Source organism: Protopterus annectens, chromosome 4.part0, assembly GCF_019279795.1.
Source record: "Protopterus annectens isolate FY-2018-M chromosome 4.part0, PAN1.0, whole genome shotgun sequence".
NCBI classification, from domain to species: Eukaryota; Metazoa; Chordata; order Ceratodontiformes; family Protopteridae; genus Protopterus; species Protopterus annectens.
The window spans coordinates 567,509,057-567,535,137 of record NC_056733.1 but is presented as its reverse complement, the minus strand read 5'-3'; the positions used below and the strand labels follow the sequence as shown (position 1 = coordinate 567,535,137).

The 26,081-nt window shown below is 43.2% G+C and overlaps 1 protein-coding gene across 1 annotated transcript in view; it reads right to left on the bottom strand.

The window, feature by feature from the left end:
- Nucleotides 1–10,560: 10,560 nt before the first annotated feature.
- Nucleotides 10,561–26,081, bottom strand: part of LOC122799443 (glycolipid transfer protein) — a 631,864-nt gene continuing 616,343 nt past the window's right edge. Inside the window, exon 5 of the mRNA XM_044068502.1 lies at nucleotides 10,561–11,705. Coding sequence (XP_043924437.1) covers nucleotides 11,523–11,705 — 183 coding nt within the window. The 3' untranslated portion in view covers nucleotides 10,561–11,522. The remainder of the gene's footprint in view (nucleotides 11,706–26,081) is intronic.

Below are 26,081 nucleotides of genomic sequence, written 5' to 3'. Positions count from 1 at the left end.
CGGAACCGAAAGCATAGGTCCCAAACATCAACCCCGGGTCCAGCCGAAGAAGTCCGCGTACCAAACTCGGACCCGAAGGCCCGGGTTGGAGTAAGGGTCGGAGCCGACCCTGAGATCTCCACCGGCTCCAACAGCACCTGCTCCGGCGGAGCCAAGCAGTCGGAGGAGGAATGGCAATGGGTGGGCCAAGGTCATCGGCTCCGAAGCCAACTGGGTCGGAACCGAAACAAATTTTTGGAAGACTGGGGACTGGAACAGTCTTTGGAGCACCCTGTCTATATCAGAATCTGACATTCTCAAGACCGAGAGGAAACAGAACGGGTTCAAGAAGGCCTCTCCATCGGCCCCAAAGGGCTAGGGGACCGGCTCGGCGACTCGATGAGTATCGGCGCCGAGGAATACACACCAGATTCCATCGGTGCCGAGGTGGACTTGGCGCCGAGGAGGAAGTGTCTGGCGGGCGACCCTTGTCGGCTCCGAGCAGCGGAGCCGAAGGTGACCCGCCTCGATGCCCCAGCCATCGTCTCCGAAGCCAGAGGAGTCGATACTGGTGGCATCGAGGCAGACCGTTCGACCTCGGCTCAAGTCTTTGGAGCCAAGGAGAGGCCTGCCTATGTCTCTTGGCGGTCGGATCCGACGGACTGGTCGGAACCGACGCCCTTTCTTTTAGCCGGAGAAGGAGAGGATGCCAAGGCTTCTTCAAAGGAAGGTTTAATTAACCCCTTAAGAATCAATTTATTTTTCCTCTCCTGGAGGACCCTTGAGGAAAAAGCGTGACATACGCTGCATGACTCCTGCAAGTGTTTTGCCCCTAAACAATATACACAGAGCAAATGATCGTCTGTGATAGACATTTTGAAACCACATTTCGAACATTTTTTAAAGCCCGAAGGCCTAGGAGTTTGAGACATTATATTAAACAATTCAGTAACTTTGACAGGAAAGTAAACAACTATAGATTTACTGATGACAAACCTAAAAAATAAGCTTACAGTTATAGCTTAACGCAAACACTTCCTGTAAATGACAGGGAACTCTGAAACCCTGTAAAGTTTTAAAAAGGGTTGACAGACCGGGAAGGCCCTGGATGAAGGGGGGCCGAAATCAAACTCAACCCAATCACACACAACAAGTTTTCACAATCCAAACACACACAATAAGAGCGTTAGCCGTTAAAACAGCTTTTGTGACAAAAAACAGCAAAAAAACTGACAGAAAAGTTAGTTAATAATAACTACTCAGCCCAGGCAGCTCGAGACCACGTCTTCGCAGGGAAGCGGCAAACGAGATCTGGGGGACTGGTAGTGGTGCATCCTGGGATATAATAAGCTCAGCCAATAAGAGACTTCGCTCTTCGGCATAAGCGTGCCGAGTCGGAGCCGAGGGATTGGCTCCGAACCCATCAGTCAGAATGTAGGCGAGATAGGATCACATAACATCTAGCAGCTGTTCAGTTTTTCTGAGAGGCTTAGTCCTGTCCAAATAAAATCTAAGTTGTCTGTGCACATCCAAAGAGTGCAGAATTTGTTCACCTTTGTTCTGTGGATTAGGAAAGAAGGTTGGCAAATGAATGGACTGATTAAGGGCCACACTGGATACCACCTCGGGCATAAAGGAAGGATTGGTCCTGAGGGACACCCTTGTCTGCATGGAAGATGATGAAGGGCTCCACTGCCATGGGGGCCTGTAATTCAGACACTCTTCTTGCTGAAGTGATGGCTAGAAAGAAGGCTATTTTCCAAGAAAGGAATTTCAACTCTGCAGTTGCAGCAGGCTCAAAAGGAGATAGAGTGAGCTTTTCCAATACAAAGTTAAGATCCCAGGCTGGAATAGGGGCTCTCCTGGATGGTCTTAAAATTTTAACCCCTCTGAGGAATTGTTTCAGCAGGGGGTGAGAGAAGAGGTGTGGCTCAGTATTATAATGTGCTGAAATGGCTGAGGCATGAATTTTAATTGATGAGAAGGAAAGGCCCTTGTGGAGCATCCCTGTTAAGTATTGAAGAATATGCGGTAAGCTGGGCACTGTTGTGCCCATCCCCCGAGTCTGGCTCCAGGAACAGTATCTTTTCCACTTTTCAGCATAGGATTTTCTAGTACTAGGCCTCCTTGCCTCCAGAATGACATCTAGCACCTGCTTACTGAGGGATGCTATTGGAGAGCTCAGGTAATTAGCCAGGCTGCAAGGTTCACGGTTTGAAGCTGGAGGTGCAGAATCTGGTCCTCCTGCTGGGACAGCAGGGAAGAGGTCTGAGGCAGGTGCCATGGTTCCAGCAGTGACATACTGCACAAGATGGGGGTACCAGTGCTGGCGTGGCCAGTCTGGTGCAATCAGTATTGTCCTTGGTTTGTCCTGTTTGATCTTTAGCAGAACTTTCGAGAGGAAAGACAGAGGGGGAAAGGCATAAACTGAGAGGCTTTCCCAGGTGAAGGATAGGGCATCCACTTTCCAAGCTTGTCTGTGGGGAGTCCTTGTGCAGAATTTGTCCAATTGCTAGTTCTGAGGGGAGGCAAACCGGTCTATATCTGGGTTCCCCCATTTGTTTCTCAAAATGTTGAATATCTTTGGTTCCAGTTTCCACTCGTGTGGGTCCATGAGATTTCTGCTTAGATCGTCTACCAGTGAATTTAGCTTGCCTGGCAGGAATTGAGCTTGTAGGTGCACTTGGTAGCTCAAGACTGTGTTCCACAGAGCCATGGCTAGTCTGCAGAGAGGGTATGAGTGGGTTCCCCCCTGCTTGTTTATGTACCACATAACAGTGGTGTTGTCTGTCTTTACCAATAATTGTCCTGAAAGAATGTGGTCCTTGAAGGCTGTCAGAGAATTCTGTACAGCTAACACTTCTTTTTGATTGATATGCAGGTGCATTTGACTCGGGTTCCATTTGCCCTGAATGCACTGCCCTGCCAAGTGAGCCCCCCATGCATAGTGTGATGCATCTGTTGTTAGGGTTTGGGCAGCAGGGGGTAGAGTGAATGGCAGTCCCTTGTTGTGGTAGCAGGCCTCTGCCCACCAATGGAACTCTGTCTTTATACAAGGAATGATAGGAATCATTGATTCCAGGTCCTGAGAATGTTGACACCATAGGCTTTTTAGATACCACTGAGGTTTCCTCAAATGCAGTTTTGCAAATGGAATTAGTAGGATGCAAAAGGCCATGAACCCCAAAGCTTGCAGGATTTTCCTTGCAGATAGCTGGGTCTTTGTGGCCAGTAGTGTGAAGTAGGCTGTTAAATAAACTTGTCTCTCTGGCGTGAGGTAAGCCATCTGGGAAGTTGTGTTCAAGCTTGCTCCCAGGAATACAATTTGTTGGCAGGGTACTAGATGAGATTTCTTTTCATTTATGGTGTACCCCAGTGAGGTTACCAGTTTCTTTACAAATACCAGAGGATTTAGTAGCATGTCCTGGCTTTCTGCCTGAATTAGACAATCGTCCAGGTAAGGGAATATTTGAATATTTGTTTGCCTGCAAAATGCAATGACTGGAGCTAGGCACTTTGTGAATACCCTGTGCACAGTAGATAAGCCAAAGGGAAGTGCAGAGACTTGATAGTGCATGTCGCCTGCTCTAAAGCATAGGTATTTCCTGCAGGATTCCCTTATTGGAATGTGCAGGTAAGCTTCCTTTAAGTCCAAGGTTGCCAGCCAAGCATCTTTGCCTAGCATGGGAGGCAGCTGATGAGAGTTAGCATTTTGAGATTACCAAAAAGGTGTTTAGAATAGAGAGGTCCAGGATAGGACGCCAGGAGCTGCCTTTTCTGGGTACCAGAAAAAGTCTTGAGTAAAAACCTTGTCCCCTTTCTTCTGCTGGGACAGGTTGAATAGCCCTGATACTTAGAAGGGAGAGAACCTTCTGTTGAGCCTCTGCCCACTGATTTGGGGGCAGGTCTGGCCAACCGTTTGGGGTTGGGTAAGGTGTGGAAGTGGAATCTGTATCCTTGGGAAACTATATTTAAATCCTATTTGTCCTGGGTAATGAGTTCCAAGTTTTTTGCATGCAGGGCGATCTTTCCCCCTAAGGGAGCAGGCATTTGAGCATGGCTTGGAAGATTTAAGGTTAAGTCATTGCGACAGTTTTCCATAGGTGGGTGTCTTACTACTTCCACCTTTGGAAGTGGGAGCCCCCTACTGCTTAGGCCTGTGAGTACCTTGAGACTGTAGCCTAGGTGGTCTGCTGTTCCTGGGTTTGGACTGAGAAGGCCTGGAAGAAACAGGAAAGGACCAATTCTTAGAAGGCCAATGCCTACTAAATCTGGGAGGCTGCACTTGCAGGAAATCTTTTAACAGTTTGCATAGATTTAACTTTTTCCTCCATCTTTTTTAAGTACTTCTGCTTTGTTTCCAAGCAGGTGGCCTTGGTTTAAGGGAGCATCCAGTAATTTAGCTTTAGTATGATCTGGCAAATTTTGCTCCTTAAGCCAAGCATGCCTTCTAAGAACAGACCCAGTGACAGCAGCCCTGCAAGATGCTTCTAAAGAGTCAAAACCACAAAGCAAAGTATGTTTACCAACTTGTTCATCAGAATGCATTAAATCATGTAATTCTTTATTTTCAGCACAGTCAGGAATCAATATAATTTCCTGTTTAAGTAGTCCAATAATATGCTGCTGATACTTTAACATATGAAACTGGCAGTTTAAGGCCATAATGGCCAAAGTAGCAGAAGTGTATACCTTCTTACCCCATCTGTCCAAAGCCTGGAATCTCTATCAGAGGGGGTAGGGATTTTGGCAGTAGTAGCCTTAATGCTTTAGGTCCCTGTGAAATGGTCTCTGGGTCTGCAGTAGGATTCTTGAAGAATAACTTGTGAGAGTCATGTACTCTAATACCCGTCAAGTTTCCTGGGCGCCAGAGGTAAAGTGTCTGGGGGCCAAGCTAGACTCCAAGAAGGCATCATCTACAATGTCCAGGACAGGAGGGACAGTTAAAGGCCTGTGTTGAGGTAGGAGTAAGATTTCCCTAAGCCTCTTTTTGGAGTCAGAGTAATCCTGGCTTTCTCAGCAGAAATGTTCCCTAAGAGAGTGTGCAAGGTTTCACCAAAAGAAAAATCGTCTGGAGGGGAAGCAGAGGGTATGGAGTCCTCTGCATCAGAATCCTCATAGGTAGAAAAGGGCAAATCCTGGTAATCAGAAGAAACAGAAATTTCAGAATCCTGATCAGAAGAATCAGAAGGAAAATCAGTTCTAGGTCTCTTAAGAGGATGAAGGCTGGCTTCCCCTAATTAAAGTAATAAGGTCTTTAGCCATTCTTATCATTTGTTTTTTAGACATAAGGGCCTGAACCAAGTGGTTTGGACGTTGGTTTTCTGGGTGTGGGTCGAGTTTTAGGCCTTGAAGTAGAAGATGGCGTTGGTTTGAAAAGCAAGTCAGTAGGCCTGAATACACCCTCAGAAGCCGGTGCTGCACAGCGGCTCTGGAATCATCCAAGGTAGAGACATCTGCAGGTTCCATAGTCGAAGAAGTATCTTGCGGCATACCGGACTCCGAATGGGTCTGAGTAGAGGCCTGCAAATCTGAAGTAGCGGGTATCAGGGGCTGCAAAAGCACCTCACTGAGTATCGGTGAACTGGCGACTAGCTTAACGGAAGCGTCGTCAGCAGCTTTGGACCTATGCGGTCTGTCTCTTTATCTTTACGTTTTTTCGGCATGTCGGTAGTTGGATGGCTTATCGAAGCCATTTGTGCATAATTAAACAGAGTACCAAAATAGTTTGATGCAAAAATGAACTGACAACGAATAGTTTGAGGATTGAATAAGGCACAAAACTGACAGAGAGGGACGTCGTGGTCTGGGCCTAAGCAAGAAATGCAGTACGAATGAAAATCTTTATGAGATATTTGCTTTCCACAGGTAATACAATTGTTAATTTTTACTGACATCGGTTTAGAGCAAGAAAAAGGATCCCCAATGGGGTACTTAGCTTTATTGAAGACCAGTTCTGAAACTCGAAAATGGAAATTTCAGGAGTTGGCCAACCGACACTTGCGAACTGCTTCTGCTTCGGGCACCACGCAGCAAGAAAGACTGATGTAATGGCGTCAGCTGCATGCTTTATACCCCTGACGACCTGACGTCATGGAAGAAGAGACAGCATCCGACGCAGGACCCAAGACTTTGATATTCAGGCTGGCTGAGGACTACCTGCAGGCAGATAACCCAAATGTAATGACTGCAACAGTGAAACACGAAGAACATCTGCCATTGTCATTCCTTTTGCACAAAGGTGATGCCACTACTGACACTGGAAACCATCACCTCATTAGCTTGACAAGTCTGATCTGTAAGGCCATGGAGCATATTATTATGGACCTCATAAACAAGGACATAGACAATCTCCAAGCACTTCACTCCATCCTGTTCGGATTCGTCAAGGGCAAAACTTGCCTGTTGAACCTGGTTGACTTTTTTGAGACTGTCACCAAGGCACTGGAGAAGGCAAAGTCAGTACAGATGACACAGTGGTGCAGCGGTAGTGTTGTCGCCTCACAGCAAGAGTTTCTCCAGTTTGATTCTTGGCAGGGGTGCCAACTGTGCGGAGTCTGCATGTCCTCCCTGCGTTTGTGTGGGCTTTCTCCCATGTTACAAAGACATGCATCTGGAGGATTTCTCCCCAGGCATCCACTGAAAATTGGCTTTGTTCCCAGTTGGACTTTCCCTGGAAACAAACGTTAAATAAATAAAAATAAACATACAGCTTACCTTGACTTGGTCAAAGCCTTTGACACAATCCCCACTCGGGCATCATCAAAAAGCTAACACAACTTTGTGTAAATCCCTCTCTCATCAGGTGGGTGGCCAACTGCTCACAGATAGGACCCACAAGGTCAAAATAGGTGCCTCCACCTCAGAAAGCAAACCTGTCACTAGTGGTGTTCCCCATGGATCTGTCCTGGGATCACTACTGTTTGGCATCTACTTCTCAGAGGTCCAGGCAAAGACAACAGGCCTGTGGCTGACCAAGTTTGCGGATGACTGTAAGTTGGGTCCTGTCATTGACTCCCAAAATTATGTTAATATGCTACAAGAGGGTCTCACAGCAATAAATGACTGGTGCCAAAGTCATGGCCTTAATTAAATGCAAAAAAGTATTATCATACCATTTGGCAAAAACACGGCCCCTACCGATTACCACACCAACAACCCCCCCCCCCCCCCCAAGCACACAACCTGGGTGAGAGACCTGGGTACACAGGTTGACAACAATCTCACATTCAACCATCACGTAGCAGCAATTGTCAGAAAAGCCTTTTACCTGGTTCATCTCATAAGTAAAGGGATTGCATCCAGAAAAAAGGAGGTTATTACCTCTCTGTTCTCCTCCCTCTTTAGGCCAATAATTGAGTACAACGCCTCATTTGGTACATACCTCCTGGAAAGGCCACAGAAATACCTCACAAAGAGAATCCATGGCCTACAACACCTGTCCTATGTGGACAGGCTCAAATCACCATCACTCTACTCGGTATTGTACAGACTGCTCAGAGGTGATCTGCATCTCGCCTACAAGGCAATCTCAGACCCTGCTTTACTAGAGATGCTCCATATCTGTAAGTCTAACCCCTCATGCATCACCCAATCAAAAGGCTTAAATCTAATATGTGACATTAACAAAACCTGCTGGAGAGACAGGTTTGTCTCCCAGAGGCTACCCCGTCTCTGGAATAGACTCCCCATACACATCAAACAAAGTACGTTGCTGACCGTCTTCAAGCACAACCTTGATGAGTGGATTGGAAACCACAAATTTGTCCCAGGGGTTCCACCTGTGTCCCTCATTGACAGGGGTGACAGGTGCTGATTGAGGTTTCTTTTTTGGGATAAACTCTTGGCTAAGCTTGTAAGGGCCTAGTGATCTCCTATGATCCTATGACACAGATTAGCATAATTCTATCAAAATAATTCATTTCTCATGGCAAATGCTCATTTTTTTCATAGATGGCTTTATACATAGTGTCACCAAATGATCAGTACTGAAATCAGACTGACTATATACTTTGCAGTCAGAGATGGAATAGCTCTACACAGACAGCAAAAACAAGACCAGCAGATGACACTGTAAAATTTAGAATCAAATTAAAGAAAATATGACTAGCCTCCAGGCCAACTCGATACAAGCTCAACAATATTCAATATGAATATGTACTGCTGGAGAAAAGTTTTACAGGTTCAGATCTGGTGGACACAGTACCTGAAGAACTATGTACAAAAGTTAGTGACAGTGTCCATGAGAAGGCAGATAATTGCAAGAAGAGATGAAAAGACTATCCCACAGAGTTTACAGAGGTGATTCTGAACATCAAGCAAACCTAAGGTCATTCAGTACCACACTATTCACTTGTGTTTGCTCACTATCTTCTTCTGTAGGGTAAACTTGGTCTTATTTAATATGCCCTTAATTATATCCAGTAACTGCACATGACAACAACCTTACATTGTATCAAGTGATCCTTTTCTCCCTTTCCCTTACTGGATTTAAATACTAAAAGAACCTACTCAGAATCAATATATACACACACATATATATATATATATATATATATATATACAAGCTTGACTTAGTTTATTTTTCTTCCTTATGTCAATGCTTTCCACCTCTTTCTTAAGTTCTTTCTTATTAAGTATCTTCACTGTATTTACTGTAACTTGATCAACGGCATAGTGTTTCTGTATATTACTATATACAACTTTGTCTAATAACAACCGTTTAATATTGTATTGGATAACGATTTTGAATCTATAAAGACAAATTCACTATTGTATGCCTACTGTAATTTCATTCTGTTTATTTTGTAATTTTTATTCTGATAATGTTGGAGCTTTTCTCCCCAGGCCTCCTCTGAAAATGGGCAGTCTGCCCAGTTGGACTTTCCTGGTAAACAAATGTAAAATAAATATGTGGAAAAGAGCTCAAGGACAACTATAACCTAATGTTGCATCAAGGGTGGAGAGAAGGGTCTCAATGTCATTTCAGACAGAAGCTGTTAGGCAGGACAAGCAGCACTGACAAAAAGGTGACAAGTCCTTGCAAACAGGGAATGTAGCCATTAAACAGCCCAGCTTTGATCACGGCTGCTTAAACAGCAGGTAGTGTTGTAAGAAGGTGTAATCTGCAGTGTGTAGGAGTTATTGATCATTCATTCATGGGCATGTTTGCAAGCTATACAGGAAATTAAATTTCCAATACTGCTTGCAAATTTGCAAGCCAGGGACTGCTCTGAAACTCTTATACATTTTAGGTCTTCAAACATGATTGAAAAGGAGACAGGGGCTTTGTGGGACATCCAAGTGACCTAGCTACAGCTATGCAAGAACCTTTTCCTTCATCTCGCTATCAAACGACTAACTGCGCAATACGAGTCCCATATCTCAGTGGTGTGCTGCTTCCTGAAACCAAGCCCATAAGGGTTCAACAGATTATGACAGAAAACGGATGACTTTGAGATTATGTGACAGAAACCGAGTCTTCAGATATACTGCTACAGCCAAGGACAAAAAAAAAAAGGCCGAAATGTTGGACATTAATCTGAAGTTAATCCTTTAAGGTTTAAAAATGTTTTTTTCTGCAAGTGAATCATCACTATCCTTTCAAGGGAAGAAAATACATCAATGCCCATAGAATCTAGGACACAGACAAATATCTTACATAGACCAAGCTGCAACACAGGGACACAATCTGTTGACCACCTTTATGATGCCATCAAAAACAAACGAGAAAATGTCGTTTTGGAACAGATCATTAATTAGTTCTTCCTACTATATTCTCTGGAGTGACCAGATCATTGGCCAGTTTCATTACAGAAACCTATTACCAGTCCAAAGTGCACTAATTAGCAAAATGACCAATTTCTGGTGCATCGGGGTTTGATTGTCCTTAAATGAAAACACTTAGCCACATTGCCATAATCAAGTTCAGCAAAAGACTGGCCTGAAATTGACCTGGACAAATGCAGTGATCAGGCAACTGGCTAATTCTACCACAACAAAGGATAGCACACCCAAGAAACAAGTCATCTTGTCTGAAAAATAATTCTGAAAATGACCTTATTCAAAAATAAAACTGTTTTGCCAGCTGCTGTTAAAATTGGTTTGAATATGTTAAATTCTCTTCTTCTACATGCAGTAAAGTTTTTTTTACTCACAACTATTGCATATTAAGAGCAAAGTTGGTCAAAAACAAAGTTGCAGCAGTTAATTTTTTATGGCACCATGGCCTACTGGACTTGCTTGGTATATCAGTTAATATCTGAACATACTCATTTCCATATCATGCTATTCAGAAAACATCATTTAACCATGCTAAAACAACCACATCGTCATCAGATAACAGGGGGTTATGATCAAGGAGTGATACTTATCTAAGACTAAGAAACAGTTAGCCATGGGACTGGGGCTAGTAATAAAACACACTACTGCTGCTGAATGCTGAAAAATTAAGCGTATTCATTATGGCTGTCAAAGTACCAACCAAGAATACAAATCAAAACACAGACCAGACAAGAGAAGACAGCTTGTTTGAAAAAATAGCATAAAATATTAGCATTGAAATAATTTTATTACTCGATATTCTGTTTTCAAAACAAACTCACTCTTTATTAGCAACCTAAAAAGTACATTCATACATTTCAAAAAATAGCACTTTATGTTGCAATGTGGTTTATCTTTTTTACCTTTACACATGAAAGATTAAACTTGTCCAGTGCAAATATGAGTAAGTCATCAGATGAAAAATATGCATGTATTTATACTTTTACACACAGTGTGCTACTTTATGTATTTCCTGAAGAATGCCAAGGAGCAAGTGAATCAAAGAATACAAATCTTCACACATCCTACATAATTAATTTAATAAAGTGACAGCAGTTATTTGTCTGAAAAGTTTAAAATCTCCCTTCAAATGTCAGTCACAACACAGAACTACAAAACTAATTGTACTATTCTTGTACATTATGATACTATTTCTAAAAATGCTTTTGAGGATAAAGTCAAAACACTTAAATTTATATTTAACAGCATTTCATACAAAGTTAAAATATTTATTAGCCCTTAATGTACATTTAGAAAAGTCAGGGTACAAAATATTCAAGGACCATTATTAAAATGTGCATTTTAGACTTATGTTTTGTGCAGGGATCATATTGCAGCTGTTTCCTTTGGTTAAGCAAAATCACAAACATTCAGTACTCGGCTTCTGATTCTGAAGGTATTTAAGAGTTTTGACATAACTCAGGTAAAAATATAAATTATGTTCACGAAGTCTTCTATATAAGGTACATTTATACTGAACCAAAATCATATGCATTTTAAGAAGCCTTAATACAGTTAGACCAGATAAAACAGGATTTAATGTATTATTGCTACGTGATACGGGTGTGAAAATGTTGCTTCCCACATGTAAAGACTCTTGTAAGCTTCAAAGCAGCATCACTCCAGGTAAGTTGCACCACTGTCCTTTGTCAGTAATTAAGATAGTATTTTTTTCTTTTAAATTAAAAATAAAAAGAGAAATATTAGGCTTCCTAGAGGCTTTAAGCTTTATAATCCAACTCTGCATTCATTTTTGTGTACATTTCATAAATTGCATCAATTGTTGGAGTGAAATTAAGCAAGTACTGTCGGATATTTTCTATACATTCTTCTTCCTTCACTTCGCGTCCCTTTGACAGAGATTTCAGAAAGTCTGACTTGTATGGTGCAAACCTTAATGCTGTCTGAAAACACAGGAAAACAGTTAGTTGACACTAACTTGTTAAATCTCAAAATACAAATACAGATCACTCTTTATAAATTACAGTGTGCATATTATAATTATGCTGTTACATGTATTATGATGCACATACATTATGTAATAGCTGTGTGTCCAGATTGTAATTAACAGTTTTTTTTTTTTTTTTTTTTACTTATTATGAATAATTTACTGTGCAATTGCTTTGTGTCTATATTTAATTGTACAACTTCTGTTGACTTCTTGTGTGGAATTACATAATTCTCCACTATACTGCACTGCCTGTGGTTTTTGCCTTTTGGCTCTGGTATAACCATTTAACAAAAAAAATAAAAATAAATACAACAGTACAAACTGCAGTTGATGCACATTATGAAGTTTTTTATCTAAAACATAAAATATATACCAACATACATACACTAACGCAAACTGTATTTGATACACGTTACAAAGTTTTTAAACAGACTGAATAATTCTGATTAGGAGTCAAGACAATTTTCACTAACAACTGATAAAACAAGTTCATATTTAATTAAACCTATTTTAAATTTTCTTAAAACAAAAAAAGTGTAGCTGGGACAGACTATGACCTCAAACTGCTCGGATAACATACACTTGCAAGATAAGTGGACAGTGCAATACTGCCTCTAGAGACTCGTAAGTGATGTGCATTCCAACTGCTGTCTTGAACAAGTACCATACAAGTTAGTGCCATCCCCCAAAGGTTGCAGGCCTTCACTGCTGCCCTCTGTAGTTGTGGTGGTCTTTCTTGTTTTTGTAATATAGAAAAAGTACAGTTTTGTACCTACCATAAATGTAGATGTTCGAGGATTCCATTGCTGCAGTCCTTACTATTGGGTATAGTCCGCATCCAGTCGGCCCGAATACCAGAGTATAAGGCTGACGTCGGTCAGGGCGCATTAGACTGACGTCAGTACGTCAGGGTACTAATGCGCATGACCGGCGTCATATCCTCAGTCTTTTCTTGCCCCAGATGTCAGAAGACCCTAAAAAGACAAGGCTCAAAATACCTGCACCAAAAATATATACAATATATACAAGACTATATACCAAAATATCAGCATGTAAACTCACCTACACAACCACCCCTAAACACAGAGGGAAGGAGGGAGGGTAAATTGGACTGCAGCAATGGAATCCTCGAACATCTACATTTATGGTAGGTACAAAACTGTACTATGTTCTTCGTTTCCCATTGCTGCAGTCCTTACTATTGGGTAGAATCCCAAAGCAGAGGTAAGGGAGGCTGGCAAATCATAAAGAAGTAGGAGCTGACAACATGCCTTGCAAAACAGCTGTGGCAAAACCAGCCCTAGACTTAGAGTAGATAGGAAGGTGATAATGCTTAGAGAAAGTATGCACTGAACTCCAAGTAGCTGCTTCCAAAATATCCTTAGTTGCCACCCCTTAGAAATGCTGTTGAAGTGGCAGTAGCCCTAGTGGAATGAGGCCTAATCCCAGCTGGAATCTCCTTGCCATGATGGGAATAACAAAATGCAATGCAAAAGCCAATCCACCTAGAAATAGTTTGTTTTGACACAGGCTTGCCCTGTGAACTCAAAGCAAAAGAAACAAACAACTGCTGAGACTGCCTAAAATCCTTAGTCCTGCTTAAATAATAACGCAATTGCCTGTGTACATCTAAAGTGTGCAAAATCTTTTCCCCTTTATTTTGGGGGTCTGCATAAAACGTAGGCAAATGAATAGTTTGGTTTAAAGCCACACTAGAAACCACCTTAGGCATAAAGGAAGGATTAGTGCGTAATGATACCCTATCCTTATGGAAAATCAAAAAAGGGCTCTACTGCCATAAGGGCCTGCAACTCAGACACCCTTCTTGCAGAAGTAATAGCCAACAGAAAAGCAGTCTTCCATGACAAGTATTTCAATTCAGCAGTAGCTGCAGGCTCAAAAGGTTGTAGAGTAAGTTTTTCCAACACAAAATTGAGATCCCAAGCAGGAGTAGGAGCTCTACGTGGGGTCTTATATTCTTTGCCCCTCTAAGAAACTGCTTGAACAAAGGATGCGAAAACAAAGGTGGGTCACAATCATAGTGAGCTGAAATTGCTGCAGCATGAATCTTAATGGAAGAGAAGGACAAACCTTTGTCCAATAACTCAGTAAGATATTGAAGAGCCACACTCAAATTAGGCTCAGAAATCTCCAAATTCTTTGCTGTACTCCAAAATAAAAATCTCTTCCATTTTTCTCGTACACTCTCCTTGTACTAGGTCTTCTAGCTTCCATAATCACATTTAAAACTTGTTGAGGAAGTTGAGACCTGCTGTGTTTCAACACAGAATATGCCAGGCTGTTAGATGAAGAGAGTGAAGCTTGACATTGAGCAGATGACCGTCCTTCTGAGATAACAGATGGGGAATCAGAGGTAAAGGCCATGGAGGCTTCTTTACCAGACTCCGTAGTAGTGGGTACCAGTGTTGCCGAGGCCAATCTGGAGCTATCAAAATCATCCTTGGCCTGTCTTGTCTGACCTTTAATAGTACCTTTGGAAGAAGAGGCAGAGGTGGAAAGGCATACACATGAAGGTTTTTCCAACTGAAAGACAGAGCATCCACTTTCCAAGCTGTGTGATGAAACCCCTTTGTGCAATACTTTGGCAGCTGGTGGTTTAGTGGAGAAGCGAACAGATCTATGTCTGGAGTTCCCCATGACACTGTCAATTTCTGAAATACATGAAGATCCAGTTTCCACTGTGGGGATCCATGATTTGTCTGCTTAACACATCTGCTAAGGAGTTCTGTGCTCCTGGCAGAAACCTTGCCTGAAGAGTTAGTTGCAAGCTTAGCGCAGTCTCCCATAAAATCATTGCTTGCCTGCATAGAGGATAAGAATGTGTTCCCCCTTGCTTGTTGATGTACCACATGACAGTTGTGTTGTCTGTTAGAATCAACACCTGCCCTGGAAGAAGTAACTCCTTGAAAGCCATTAATGCAAACTGGACTGCTAACATCTCCTTCATGTTGATATGTAGATGCAGTAGTCTGGCAGGCCACTTGTCTTGTATCCACTTTCCATTTAGATGAGCTCGCCAAGCAATGTCCGAGGCATCTGTCGTTAAAATCTGACTTGCCTCTGGCCGGGTCACAGAGAGTCCCTTGTTTAGGTGACATTCCTGAGCCCACCACAAAAATTCTTTTTGAAGGCAAGGTATTATTTGAATGACAGTGTCCAAATCCTGGCAGTGCTGTGTCCATACATTTTTGAGATACCATTGTAGCTTCCTCATATGCAGTTTGGCATTGGGAAGCACCAGAATACAAGATGCCATGAACCCTAATGCTTGAAGGACTGACCTTGCAGTCAGCACGGACTGATGAGATAGTTGATGGAAGTAAAGTGATAGACTCTTTTGTTTGTCCGGGGTTAAAAGGCCATCTGGGCTGCTGTATTCAGTCTCACACCCAGAAAGCACATGTCTTGAGAGGGTACTAGACTGGACTTTATTTCGTTCACAGAATACCCTAGGCATCTTAGCACTGCTATAACATACTCCAGATGCTGTAGAAGGTCTTCCTTTTCTTGAGCCAGGATCAGGCAGTCGTCCAAGTAAGGATAGATTTGAATTCCTTGTAGCCTGAAGTAAGCTATCACTGGAGCCAGAACCTTTGTGAATACTCTGGGCAGTAGATAAGCCAAAGGGCAATGCAGAGAACTGATAATGAGAATTTCCAGCTCGAAATCGCAGATACTTCCTGCAACTTAGCCTTATAGGCACATGAAGGTAAGCTTACTTGAGATCTAAAGTTACCATCCAGTGATCTTTGCCCAGCAGAGGTAAAAGTTGTTGTAACGTCAACATCTTGAACTTGGGAATGTCCAGATAAGTGTTGAGGAGAGATAAATCCAAAATTGGTCTCCACGTGTTCCCCTTCTTTGGTACTAGGAACAGGCGAGAATAAAATCCTAGGCCCCTTTCTGATACAGGGACTGGCTGAATGGCCCCCATCTGGAGTAACTGAGAAACTTGCTTGTGAGCCTCTTTTCTTTGTGGAGGAGGAACGTCTGGCATGCCTTTGAAAGGCGGCATTGTGTGGAAATAAAACCTGTAACCGTGGTGAATGATATCCAACACCCATCTGTCTTGAGTAATTAAATCCCAATTTTCTTTGAAAAGAGACAGTCTTCCTCCCAAAGGAGCTGCCAGACGAGAATCTACTGGCAGCTGAAAAGGCAGGTCATTGGGTCTGTTTACGAAAGGACTGACCCCTGCCCTCACCAGAAGTCTGAGCAGGTGAACTCCTGATCTAGGCCTAAAAGAACCTTGAGCCCTGCCCCTACCACGTCTAGACCTACCCCTAGACTGGGAATCATAAGCAGGATATGTCCACCCCTTAGCAGGCCAATTTCTACTAAACTTCGGTGGCTGCACCTGCAAAAATTCTTTAACAGTTTGCATAGACTTAGCTTTGTCCTCCATTTTCTTTAAAACTGCTTCCACAGGCGATCCAAACAACACATCAGACTGTAAAGGAGCATCCAAAATCCTTGTCTTAACATGCTCAGCTAAATTCTGATCCTTCAACCAGGCATGCCTGCGAAGAACAGAACTAGTAGCAGCCACCCTCGAGGAGGCCTGTACAGCATCAAAACCACATTGCAAAGAATGCTTACCCACTTGTTCAGACACATGAACCAAATCCAGCAACTCTTTACACTCAATACCTTCCGCCAAAGCATCCACCTTAGATTTCAATTGTGAAAGGAGATAATTTTGATATTTTAGCATGTGAAACTGACAATTCAACGCCTCATGGCTAGAGTGGAAGAAGTATACACTTTCTTTCCCCACCTATCCAAAGCCCTTGCCTCTTTATCAGTGGGAACAGGATTTTTAACCACAGAAGCTTTAACACCTTTAGGCCCCTGAGAAACAGTTTCTGGGTCCGCCCTAGGACTCTTAAACAAATACTTATGAGCTTCGGGCACCCTATAATACCTATCAGGTTTAACAGGAGCAGGAGGCAAAGAGTCAGGGTTCAGGGAAGCCTCTGCAAAAACATCTTCCACCACATTCAACACAGGAGGAATAGCTAAGGGCCTATGCTGGGGCAAAAACAAGAATTCCCTAAGCCTTTTCCTGGAATCAGAGTAATCCTGGCCTTCCCATTTAAAATGCTCCCTCATGGAATGCAGAGTCTCTGAAAATGAGAAATCCTCAGGAGGAGAAGCTGTAGGAGTGGAATCATCCACATCAGAATCAGAATAAGTAGGATACTCCTGCAAGTCTTCCGCAGAAGACTCTGAAGCCTCTGAACACTGTTCAAAACTATCAAACTCCGGTTCCACCCTAGGCCTCTTATCAGGCGGGAGCATAGAACCTCTAATCATAGTAATCAAATCTTCTGCCATTTTAAGCATATGTTTCTTAGGTACAGAACCCGAAATGCTAGGAGAAGCCCCCACTGAAGCTGAACTAGGCCTACCTCTCAAAGAAGTTTTGGCAACAGAAGGAGAGGCTCTAACTACCTTGGGGAGAGAGGGAAGAACAGTTACCTGAGAAGCCCCCTCAGCCTGGCCTACCTCCTGAGAAGGCACATCCTGCAATAGTAAAGTTTCTGCCTGAGACTCCATGGAAACTCCTGGCAAAACCTCTGGCTCCACTGAGCCTTCTAAAGAACCGACGTCCGGGACTGCCGGTTCATCAACCCTAGGCTTCGCTGATTTGTCCTTGCGCTTCTTGGACGAAGCGGGCGTCGGAGCATCCGACGGCATTTTATAATTGCAACGCTTCCCAAACACTAACCTGGCACAGTCTAACCTCCTCTTAATAGTGCGTTTGTTAAACCTAGCACAAGAGCGGCAACCAACAACGTCGTGCTCAGGCCCTAAACAAGGTATACACAAGGTATGGTAATCCCTATGAGGTATCTGTTTCCCACAAGAAATACAGTTATTCACTTTTTCTGACATCCGGTTAAATACTGAGGCAAGAAAAAACCAAAATGTTCCCCAACGGGGTACTTAGCCAACTCTGTTTCGGTCTGAAACTCCGGTTTCGGAAATATTTCAGAACGCCAACCTGCACTCGCAAAACTGCTTCTGCATCGGACCATGCGGCAAAAAAGACTGAGGATATGACGTCGGTCATGCGCATTAGTACCCTGACGTACTGACGTCAGTCTAATGCGCCCTGACCGACGTCAGCCTTATACTCTGGTATTCGGGCCGACTGGATGCGGACTATACCCAATAGTAAGGACTGCAGCAATGGGAAACGAAGAACATCAGAGGTAATCCATAAAGCTCAAGCCAGGTGTGGTATCCCACCTATGACCAACGAGGGTGACATGACTAACAAGAAACGGAGTACAAAGGATTAGTCCAGATAAAGTCACTTTAGCTAGCAGATGTAAGAGAATATCTTTCTGATACCCTCCCTGTGAGAGAAATAAAGATGCCTTTTTGAAGTTTCAAGTAGCTTATTGAACACTTGTCAATGTACCTACTTAACTGAATAAACTACTTGAAACTTCTACAAGGCATCTTTATTCCTCCCACAGGAAGAGTATCAGAGAGCGCTTCCTACATCTGCTAGCTAATGTGACTTTATCTGGGCTAATACTTTGTACTCTGTTTTTATTACATTAGGACAAGTGTACAATGCAATAGTGTCTCTTGAAGACTCCTGTAGTAAGGGCTGTTTGAGTTGGTTAACACCAACCCTCCAGAGGTCACATGTCCCCAGTGCTGCCCTTTGTGGTTGCAACTACTGTCCTCCTTGCTTTTGTTACATTGGGTACTAGTCCAATGTAGCTTTGCACCTGTTATACTACCAGTATTTTTTCATCTCCTATAACCTGCAGACCTGCATATCCAGATTAGTGTGCTTCTGGTGTTTGTATAAGAGAAAATATACATAACTTGCATGACTACTAATGTGTTGTTTACTGATCAATTTTGTTTCCAGCTGCTACGTCTTTACATTTTTTTTCTCTATAGAGAGTTGCATTACTTTCCTCTTTTACCACAGGCCTATGTCACACTGCACATCATCTATGAGCTTGTTGCTAGAAAAATTATTTCGTAGTTAGGTAGTGTCACTGGTAAAAACTTGCTGAAATATTAAAACAATTTCTTACCATTCTCATTAATGTGCATCAAAAGGTCCACAGATCTGTGCATGTGTACACTGACTGCCTGCCACAGACCTGACTGTTTATCTGTTCACTTACCTCCAGCACCATCCCCTAACTTCCCCTGGGCTTTTAGCTTTATACCCATCCAACTTCTCTCACTAAACCAACTACATCCATCACCTTCATCATATAGCTTGAACACAATCATCTTAGGTCCGTCTCTTATACATGTGACACTATTTCCTTATCTAGCTATGGAACACACAGTAGTTTGTCAAACTGACAGCTCCTTTTAAATGGTTAGCTCAGCCACTACTGCAATAATTACAAACCTACTGGCAACTTATATATACACTTACAAGCACACTGGTAACAGTCTCACCCTCTTCTTGAGCCCCTTTCTTACTACAACTACCAATTTGCCTCCCACTTCACCTAACATGACTCCCTTTCCTAAAATCCCTCTAAAGTAACTAAGCACTCTCAAATTGTTTCCAGACTTCAGTATCTGAGTTACTTCAGTTCACAACAAACTCCACACAACCCACTCTCCTAACTCCCCTTTACTCTTATACTAAAATAGCTAATGCCCCTTACTCTTATATTAATATAGTTAACGCCTCTTACTCTTGTACTAATATAGCGAACGCCCCTTACTCTTGTACCAATATAGCTAACGCCCCTTACTCTTGTACCAATATAGCTAATGCCCCTTACTCTTGTACCAATATAGCTAACGCCCCTTACTCTTGTACCAATATAACTAATGCCCCTTACTCTTCTACCAATGTAGCTAACACCCCTTACTCTTCTACCAATATAGCTAATGCTCCTTACTCTTGTACCAATATAGCTAACGCCCCTTACACTTGTACTACTATAGCTAACTCCCCTTACTCTTGTACTAATATAGCTAACTCCCCTTACTCTTGTACTATTCTAGCTAACTCCCCTTACTCTTGTACTAATATTGCTAACCTCCCTTACTCTTATAATATAGGTAATAGCAACACAATTAACTCAGTCATGTCTACATCTCTTCTGATGGTTGCATTTATTATGCTTATTAACTTGCCCCATCAGAACTGTCCACAGTACAAAATACATTAACATCATATAACATATTTCTCTACTTTACTGCTTCACTCATTTCCAACTACCACTGTTGCCTTATCTTCTATTCACTATTTTCTAGAAACCAGTTTAGACTCAAAATTCGCCTCTCACCTGTGGTGCTGCAGTAGCGTTGTCGCCTCACAGTAAGATGTTGTCCTGTTCGATTCTCAGCTAAAGCGTCTTCTGTGTGGAGACATGCTTGAATGGGCGTACCTTCATTGAAGGTTGTATGTCAGGGCTGGCAACTTGGTACGTAAAAGTCTACTGCCAATCATTAGCGGACCGGAGTTCTGCTGTGGCGACCCCTAACCGGGAAAAGCCGAAAGATACAACAACAACAACCTCCAATGTCACTTTGCTTACAGCATTCCTCCATCCTCTTCTGATTACAATCTCAGTGATACAGTTAACATCTCTTTCCAGTACTTTCCATCATATACATTTTCACCCTACATTTCTCTCTCAGCTACTTATGTCACACAATCAGGACCACTGACACCCATCTCCTATAGTACACACGAAGTACATTCTTTCTTCATGACTTTTCTATCACTCTTCTAATTTCTCTTCAAAAGCATACTCCTCACCCATAAACACATTAACCTACAAATGTACTCTATCATTATTCCTTCTGCCAAACTTAGGATCATAGGAGATTATTAGGCTATCAACCCGGAGGTCATTTTAAGCCTACCCGTTTCAACCCAGTGTAATACTGTAGAGGTACTAGTCAATACCCAAAATTGCATTTAGTGATGACTGCCCATGTCCAGGAGGGTTGTGGGTGCTACCCCTAGTAAGAATTTATGGTGCCCCATCCACTCATCCAGGTTCCTCTTGAACAGTGTCATAGAGGTGCTCTGTTTCACATGACTAGGTAGCCTGTTCCAAAGACATGGCAGTCGCTGGGAAATAAATCTGTCCCTACAGCATGTCCTATTTACGTTGCAGGCCCCATTCAAGTCTGTGGAATGGGTAGCCCTGACCCATTTGATATGCAGTAAGTTCATTAGGTTTGGGTCTTGAGTCGCTCTGTAGGCCATGCATAAGTCTCCCCTAAGAAGTGTATATGATATGGAGTATAATGACAGGAATTTTAATTGGTCTGTGTAAGGCACATACTGGAGGTCTTTGATCTTCTTTGTTAGAAACCTCTGAGGTCTCTCTAATTGCTGTACACTCTTAGTATGGTACATAGCAAATAGGGCATAATACTCAATTATGAGATCAGATAAGTGCTGAGTATGGGGGGGGGGGTTACAACTTCTTTTGCTCTCAAGGTAATGCCCTTACTAATCAAGTGAACTATGTGGAAAGCTTTCCTTACAATGGGAGACATGTGGTGGTCAAAGTTAAGGTCACGGTTAATCTGTGATCCCAGGTCCCTTACCACTTCATGGATACTTAGGGTATTATTGATTTGATAAGTGTGAAGGGACATTGCTTGTGTCAAAGGGAATGATGATGCATTTCCTTGCATTCAGTTTGAGACCATGACTAATAAACCAGTCGTTGGTCTGTGCAAGACCATCCTGGAGTATACTGACATCATTTGGGGATTCAATGATTGCATCTAGTTTGCAGTCATCGGAAACTTGGTCAGCCACAACCCTTTAGTTTTGACTTGAACATCTGAGAAGTATATACTAAACAGTAGGGGGCCCAGCACTGACCCCTGAGGCACCCAGCTGGCAACAGGTATTCTGGTCGATGTGGAGTCACCTACTTTGATAGTGTGTGTCTAGTTTGTGAACCAGTTGGCAACCCATCTTACAATGAAGGGGTTTACATTCAGTTTGCTAAGTTTATCTGTAATGCCTGAATGTAGGATTGTGTCAAAAGTCTTTGCCTAGTCAATGTATACTGTGTGCACAGATTTGCCCTCATCAATAGTCTTGGTCACACTTTCAAAGAAATCCACCAGATTTAACAGGCAGGATCTACCCTTCACAAAGCCAAATTAGGTAGGATCCAAGGTTTGGAGGTTGTCTATGTCTTTATTTATAAGGTCCATGATTATAAGTTCCATGGCCTTACAAATCAGACTGGTAAGACTTATGGGTCTGTAATTCCCCGGGTCTGTTCCTAAGCCTCTTTTGTGAGGGGGGATAACTGTAGCTGTTCTCCATTCCACAGGAGCAAACCCTGTGGTTAGGCTATGACTGAAAAGGGTACTTAGTGGTGATGCTAGTTCATGTTTTAGCCCGTTTAGATGACGGCCTGGGATGTCATCTGGTTCCATAGAGGCCATGTTCTTTGCCTTGGACAGGGCTTTGAGGACCTACTCTTCAGCTATGTAAGGTGGGGGGGGGGTTGGTTGCAAGTTAAGAGGGGATAAAGGAGTGAAATTTTCACCAAACCTATCTGCTAGCAGGTTCTCTATCTCTGTGGGGTCAGAGTGTGGGATGCCATTGGCCATCAGTTCTGCACATGCTTTGGTCTACCCTTTAGGTTATGTACATAACTGTAAAAGGCCTTATGGTTATCCATGGCAGTACTTGCTAGTTTCTCTCAAAGGAGCTCTTGGACAATTTGACAAGTTGCCTTATCTGCCTGTTAAGGCTGAGGAGAGTAGTTTTCCATTGTTGGGTCCTTGTCTTTGTTTTCTTGGACAGCAACTTCTGTACTTACTGTAGAGTTTGTTGATGCTGGAAGTCCACCATGGCAGTCTGATTTTACTTGGGGATCTGGCTTTGCATCTATTTAGTACAGTTGAATTTATATACTTATGCAAGTGAGTACAGGGCTTTAGTGTAAGCGTCAATGTAGTTACCACTTTCAGCTTGGGGTGGGGCTTGGAAATGCATTTATGCCTTCACCTAGGAGGGTATAGTTTGCGTTGATGAAGTTTTTTAGTCTGATTTCAGTCTTTTGAGTTATGGTGTTAGTGCCAGTTTGAAGATAATGGACTTGTGGTCAGTTTTAACTAATGGGGGTCCAACAGTTGCAGCAGTGCACCTGTTTGACATGTTGCTAGGACCAGATCTAGAATATTTCTTCCTCTTGTCAGGGTACGGACAATTTGCTCCTGGGCATTTGAATTCACAAAGTTGAAGAACTTTTGTGCTAGCAAATTTAGTTGATGGTGGGATAACTGAAATCCTCTACAACCAGTGAGTTTGGTAAAATTTGGATTGTCTTCAGTTTGGTTAAGTAGGTTTCATGTGTGTTGTGACCCATGGAGGAGGATTTATAACTGGCTAGGACTTGAATGGGGGTCCTACCCACCATATCCTGGACCTAGAATAACTCCATGGAGTTGTCCAGCCCATTTTCCCTTCCGCATAAGTTAGGAAGAGCTGGCTAGATTTCCTAAACTATTTTAATAATGGATGATTACTTGAACTGGACCTTGTTTAGATTTTAGATGATAAAAATATTAAAATGCTTTAAATGAGAAGTTATGTACCTACCATAACGTTCCATGTTAGTTGTCTTCTTCTCGCCTTCTTTCTTGCTAGATGGGGTTCGGAGCCGATCCTCGGCTCCGACTCGGTCAATACTAAAGCTCGAGAGCTATTTTTACCGGCTCGAGGCTCCCCTATATCCCACAATGCTAGGCGGTAACTATTCAGATCTCGTTTGATAGCTAAAAACCATAGCAGTTATGGTCCCCAAGGGACGGAGAAAGAGAAAACCCACCTCTATATAAACCTACGTCTAAAGCTACCAAAAGGGACAATAGAGGTGGTTGAAACTGTGGGAAGGAAGATCCCAAAGGATCCTTTCGGTCTGTCCAGGCTAGGGGGATGGAGGGTGGGACTCAAGAAAGAAGGCGAGAAGAAGACAACTAACATGGAACGTTACGGTAGGTACATAACTTCTCAATGTTAAGTTGTCAATCTCGCCTTCATTCTTGCTGGATGGGACCGCGTCCCTAGCACCTTTACCCTGGGTGGCTCATCGGAACAGACTCTTGAGGACGGTGGAACCAAAGCTAGCCCAGTTTCTGGAGGCCATATCCAATTTGTAATGTGAGATAAAGGTATGAGGAGAAGCCCATGTGGCTGCTGCACAAATGGAATCTATTGGCAGTCTAGCCTGAAAAGCTAATGATGTAGCTAACGCCCTGGTTGAATGAGCTCTAGGTCTTGATGGCAGCTTTTGACTTCTGAGTTCATAGATGAAAGTAATTATAGAGGCCAGCCATCTCGATAGGGACACTTTAGAAACTGGAAGGCCCATTTTCCCTTCCGCATAAGTTAGGAAGAGCTGGTTAGATTTCCTAAACTATTTAGTTCTGTCTAAATAAAAACGAAGCTGGCGATGAACATCCAGAAAGTGTAACTTTTGTTCTGCCCTGTTGGAATAATCAGGGAAGAAAACTGGGAGATCGATAGTTTGGTTTAGATTTGCCTCAGAAGAAACCTTGGGTAAAAAGGACGGGTTAGTCCTGAGGGACACTCCGTCTTTATGGAAAACTAAATACGGAGGACGAATGCAAAGAGCATGAAGTTCAGATACCCTTCTGATGTTATGGCTACTAGAAAAAGGGTTTTCCATGAGAGCAACTTCAGAGAGCAGGAAGCCGCAGGTTCAAAGGGGGGGAGAATCAAGGAAGCCAGAACCAAATTTAAGTCCCACTGAGGTGGGGGGGGGTCTCTGATTGGGGGCTTGAGCAAAAAGATAACTTTGAGAAAGGCTTTGCAAAGTTTATGGGACATGATGCTGGAGTCCAAAAGGCCTACGTGAAAGTTAGATATGGCCGCCAATTGTACTCTGATAGTAGATGAAGAAGAGCCTGAGTGAAAAAGCTCTGCCAGGAATTCTAGGACAGACTGGATAGGCGCAGTGAAAGGGTCTATGTTTTTAGTTGCTGCCCAGAAGGAAAAACGTTTCCACTTGCTATTGTAAATCCTTCTGGTAGAGGACTTGTGGGAAGCTATAAGGATGTTACAGACTGAATGGGAAATTAAAGGAAGCCTGGCTAGGGTAGGAAGCGGAGCAACCAAGCTGTGAGGTTGAGAGATTGGAGGGAGTGGTGCAGCTGACCTGACTGATGGGTCAAAAGATCTGGCACTGGGTCCAGATGCCAAGGCTGCTCCAAGAGGTAACGATGCAGGAATGGAAACCATATCTGCTGAGGCCAGTAAGGAGCAATGAGGATCATAGTGACTCTCAAGGCGGTATCTTTCTGAATTAATTGAGTGATCAGTGGAAAGGGGGGGGGGAGGCATACAGAAGTCCCCGGGGCCAATCGTGGACTAGAGCGTCTCTGGTGGGTTGGCCGGGTAGAGGGAAGAGGGTGAAGAAATCGTGACACTTGCTGTTTTGGGGAGTTGCAAAAAGATCGCAGCAAGGTCGGCCCCATCTCTGAAAGATTTCTTCCAGCACTGATTGTTTGAGAGACCACTCGTGTGGCATGAGTATGGCCCTGCTTAACTTGTCCGCTATCACGTTGGACTTCCCGGGGATGTGCGTTGCTATCAGAAACCGTTGAGAAGAGATCGCCCACTGCCAAAGTCTGAGTGCCTCTCGACATAAGGGATAGGACTTGGTTCCGCCCTGTTTGTTGATGTACCACACTACAGACATATTGTCCATCTGAATTGCAACAGTCCCGGTGGGAAGAGAGTCCTGAAGGGCTTGCAACGCTAAAAGTACTGCTCTCATCTCCAAGACATTTATGTGCAAGTGGCATTTGAAAGGTTGCCACGTGCCCTGGACCGTCCTGCCCTGATAATGCCCCCCACCCGATCAGGGAGGTGTCCGTCATCACCGTGGCGACTGGGGGGGGAAGGAACTAGGGATCTGCCCTGAAGAATTTGAGGTGAGAACATCCACCAAGAAAGGTGATTCTTGCACAATTGGGTCAGCAAAATGCTGTGAGACATTGGGAGCTGTTGGAAGGACCATTGAGAAAACAGCATCCACTGAAGGATCCGCATGTGAAAACGGGCTAGGGGAAGAAGTGTAATGGCAGCCGCCATGAGACCTAATACCTTCAAGACAACCCTGGCTTGGATTTTGTTGCACTGAAGAAGAATGTGAACATGTCTGCGGATATCTGATACCCTTTGCTCTGTTAGCTTTGCAGAAAGATGAATTGTGTCTAAGATGGCGCCTATGAAGGTAATAGACTGACAAGGCAGATTTTTCGAAATTTATGGAAATGCCTAGAGCTTTGC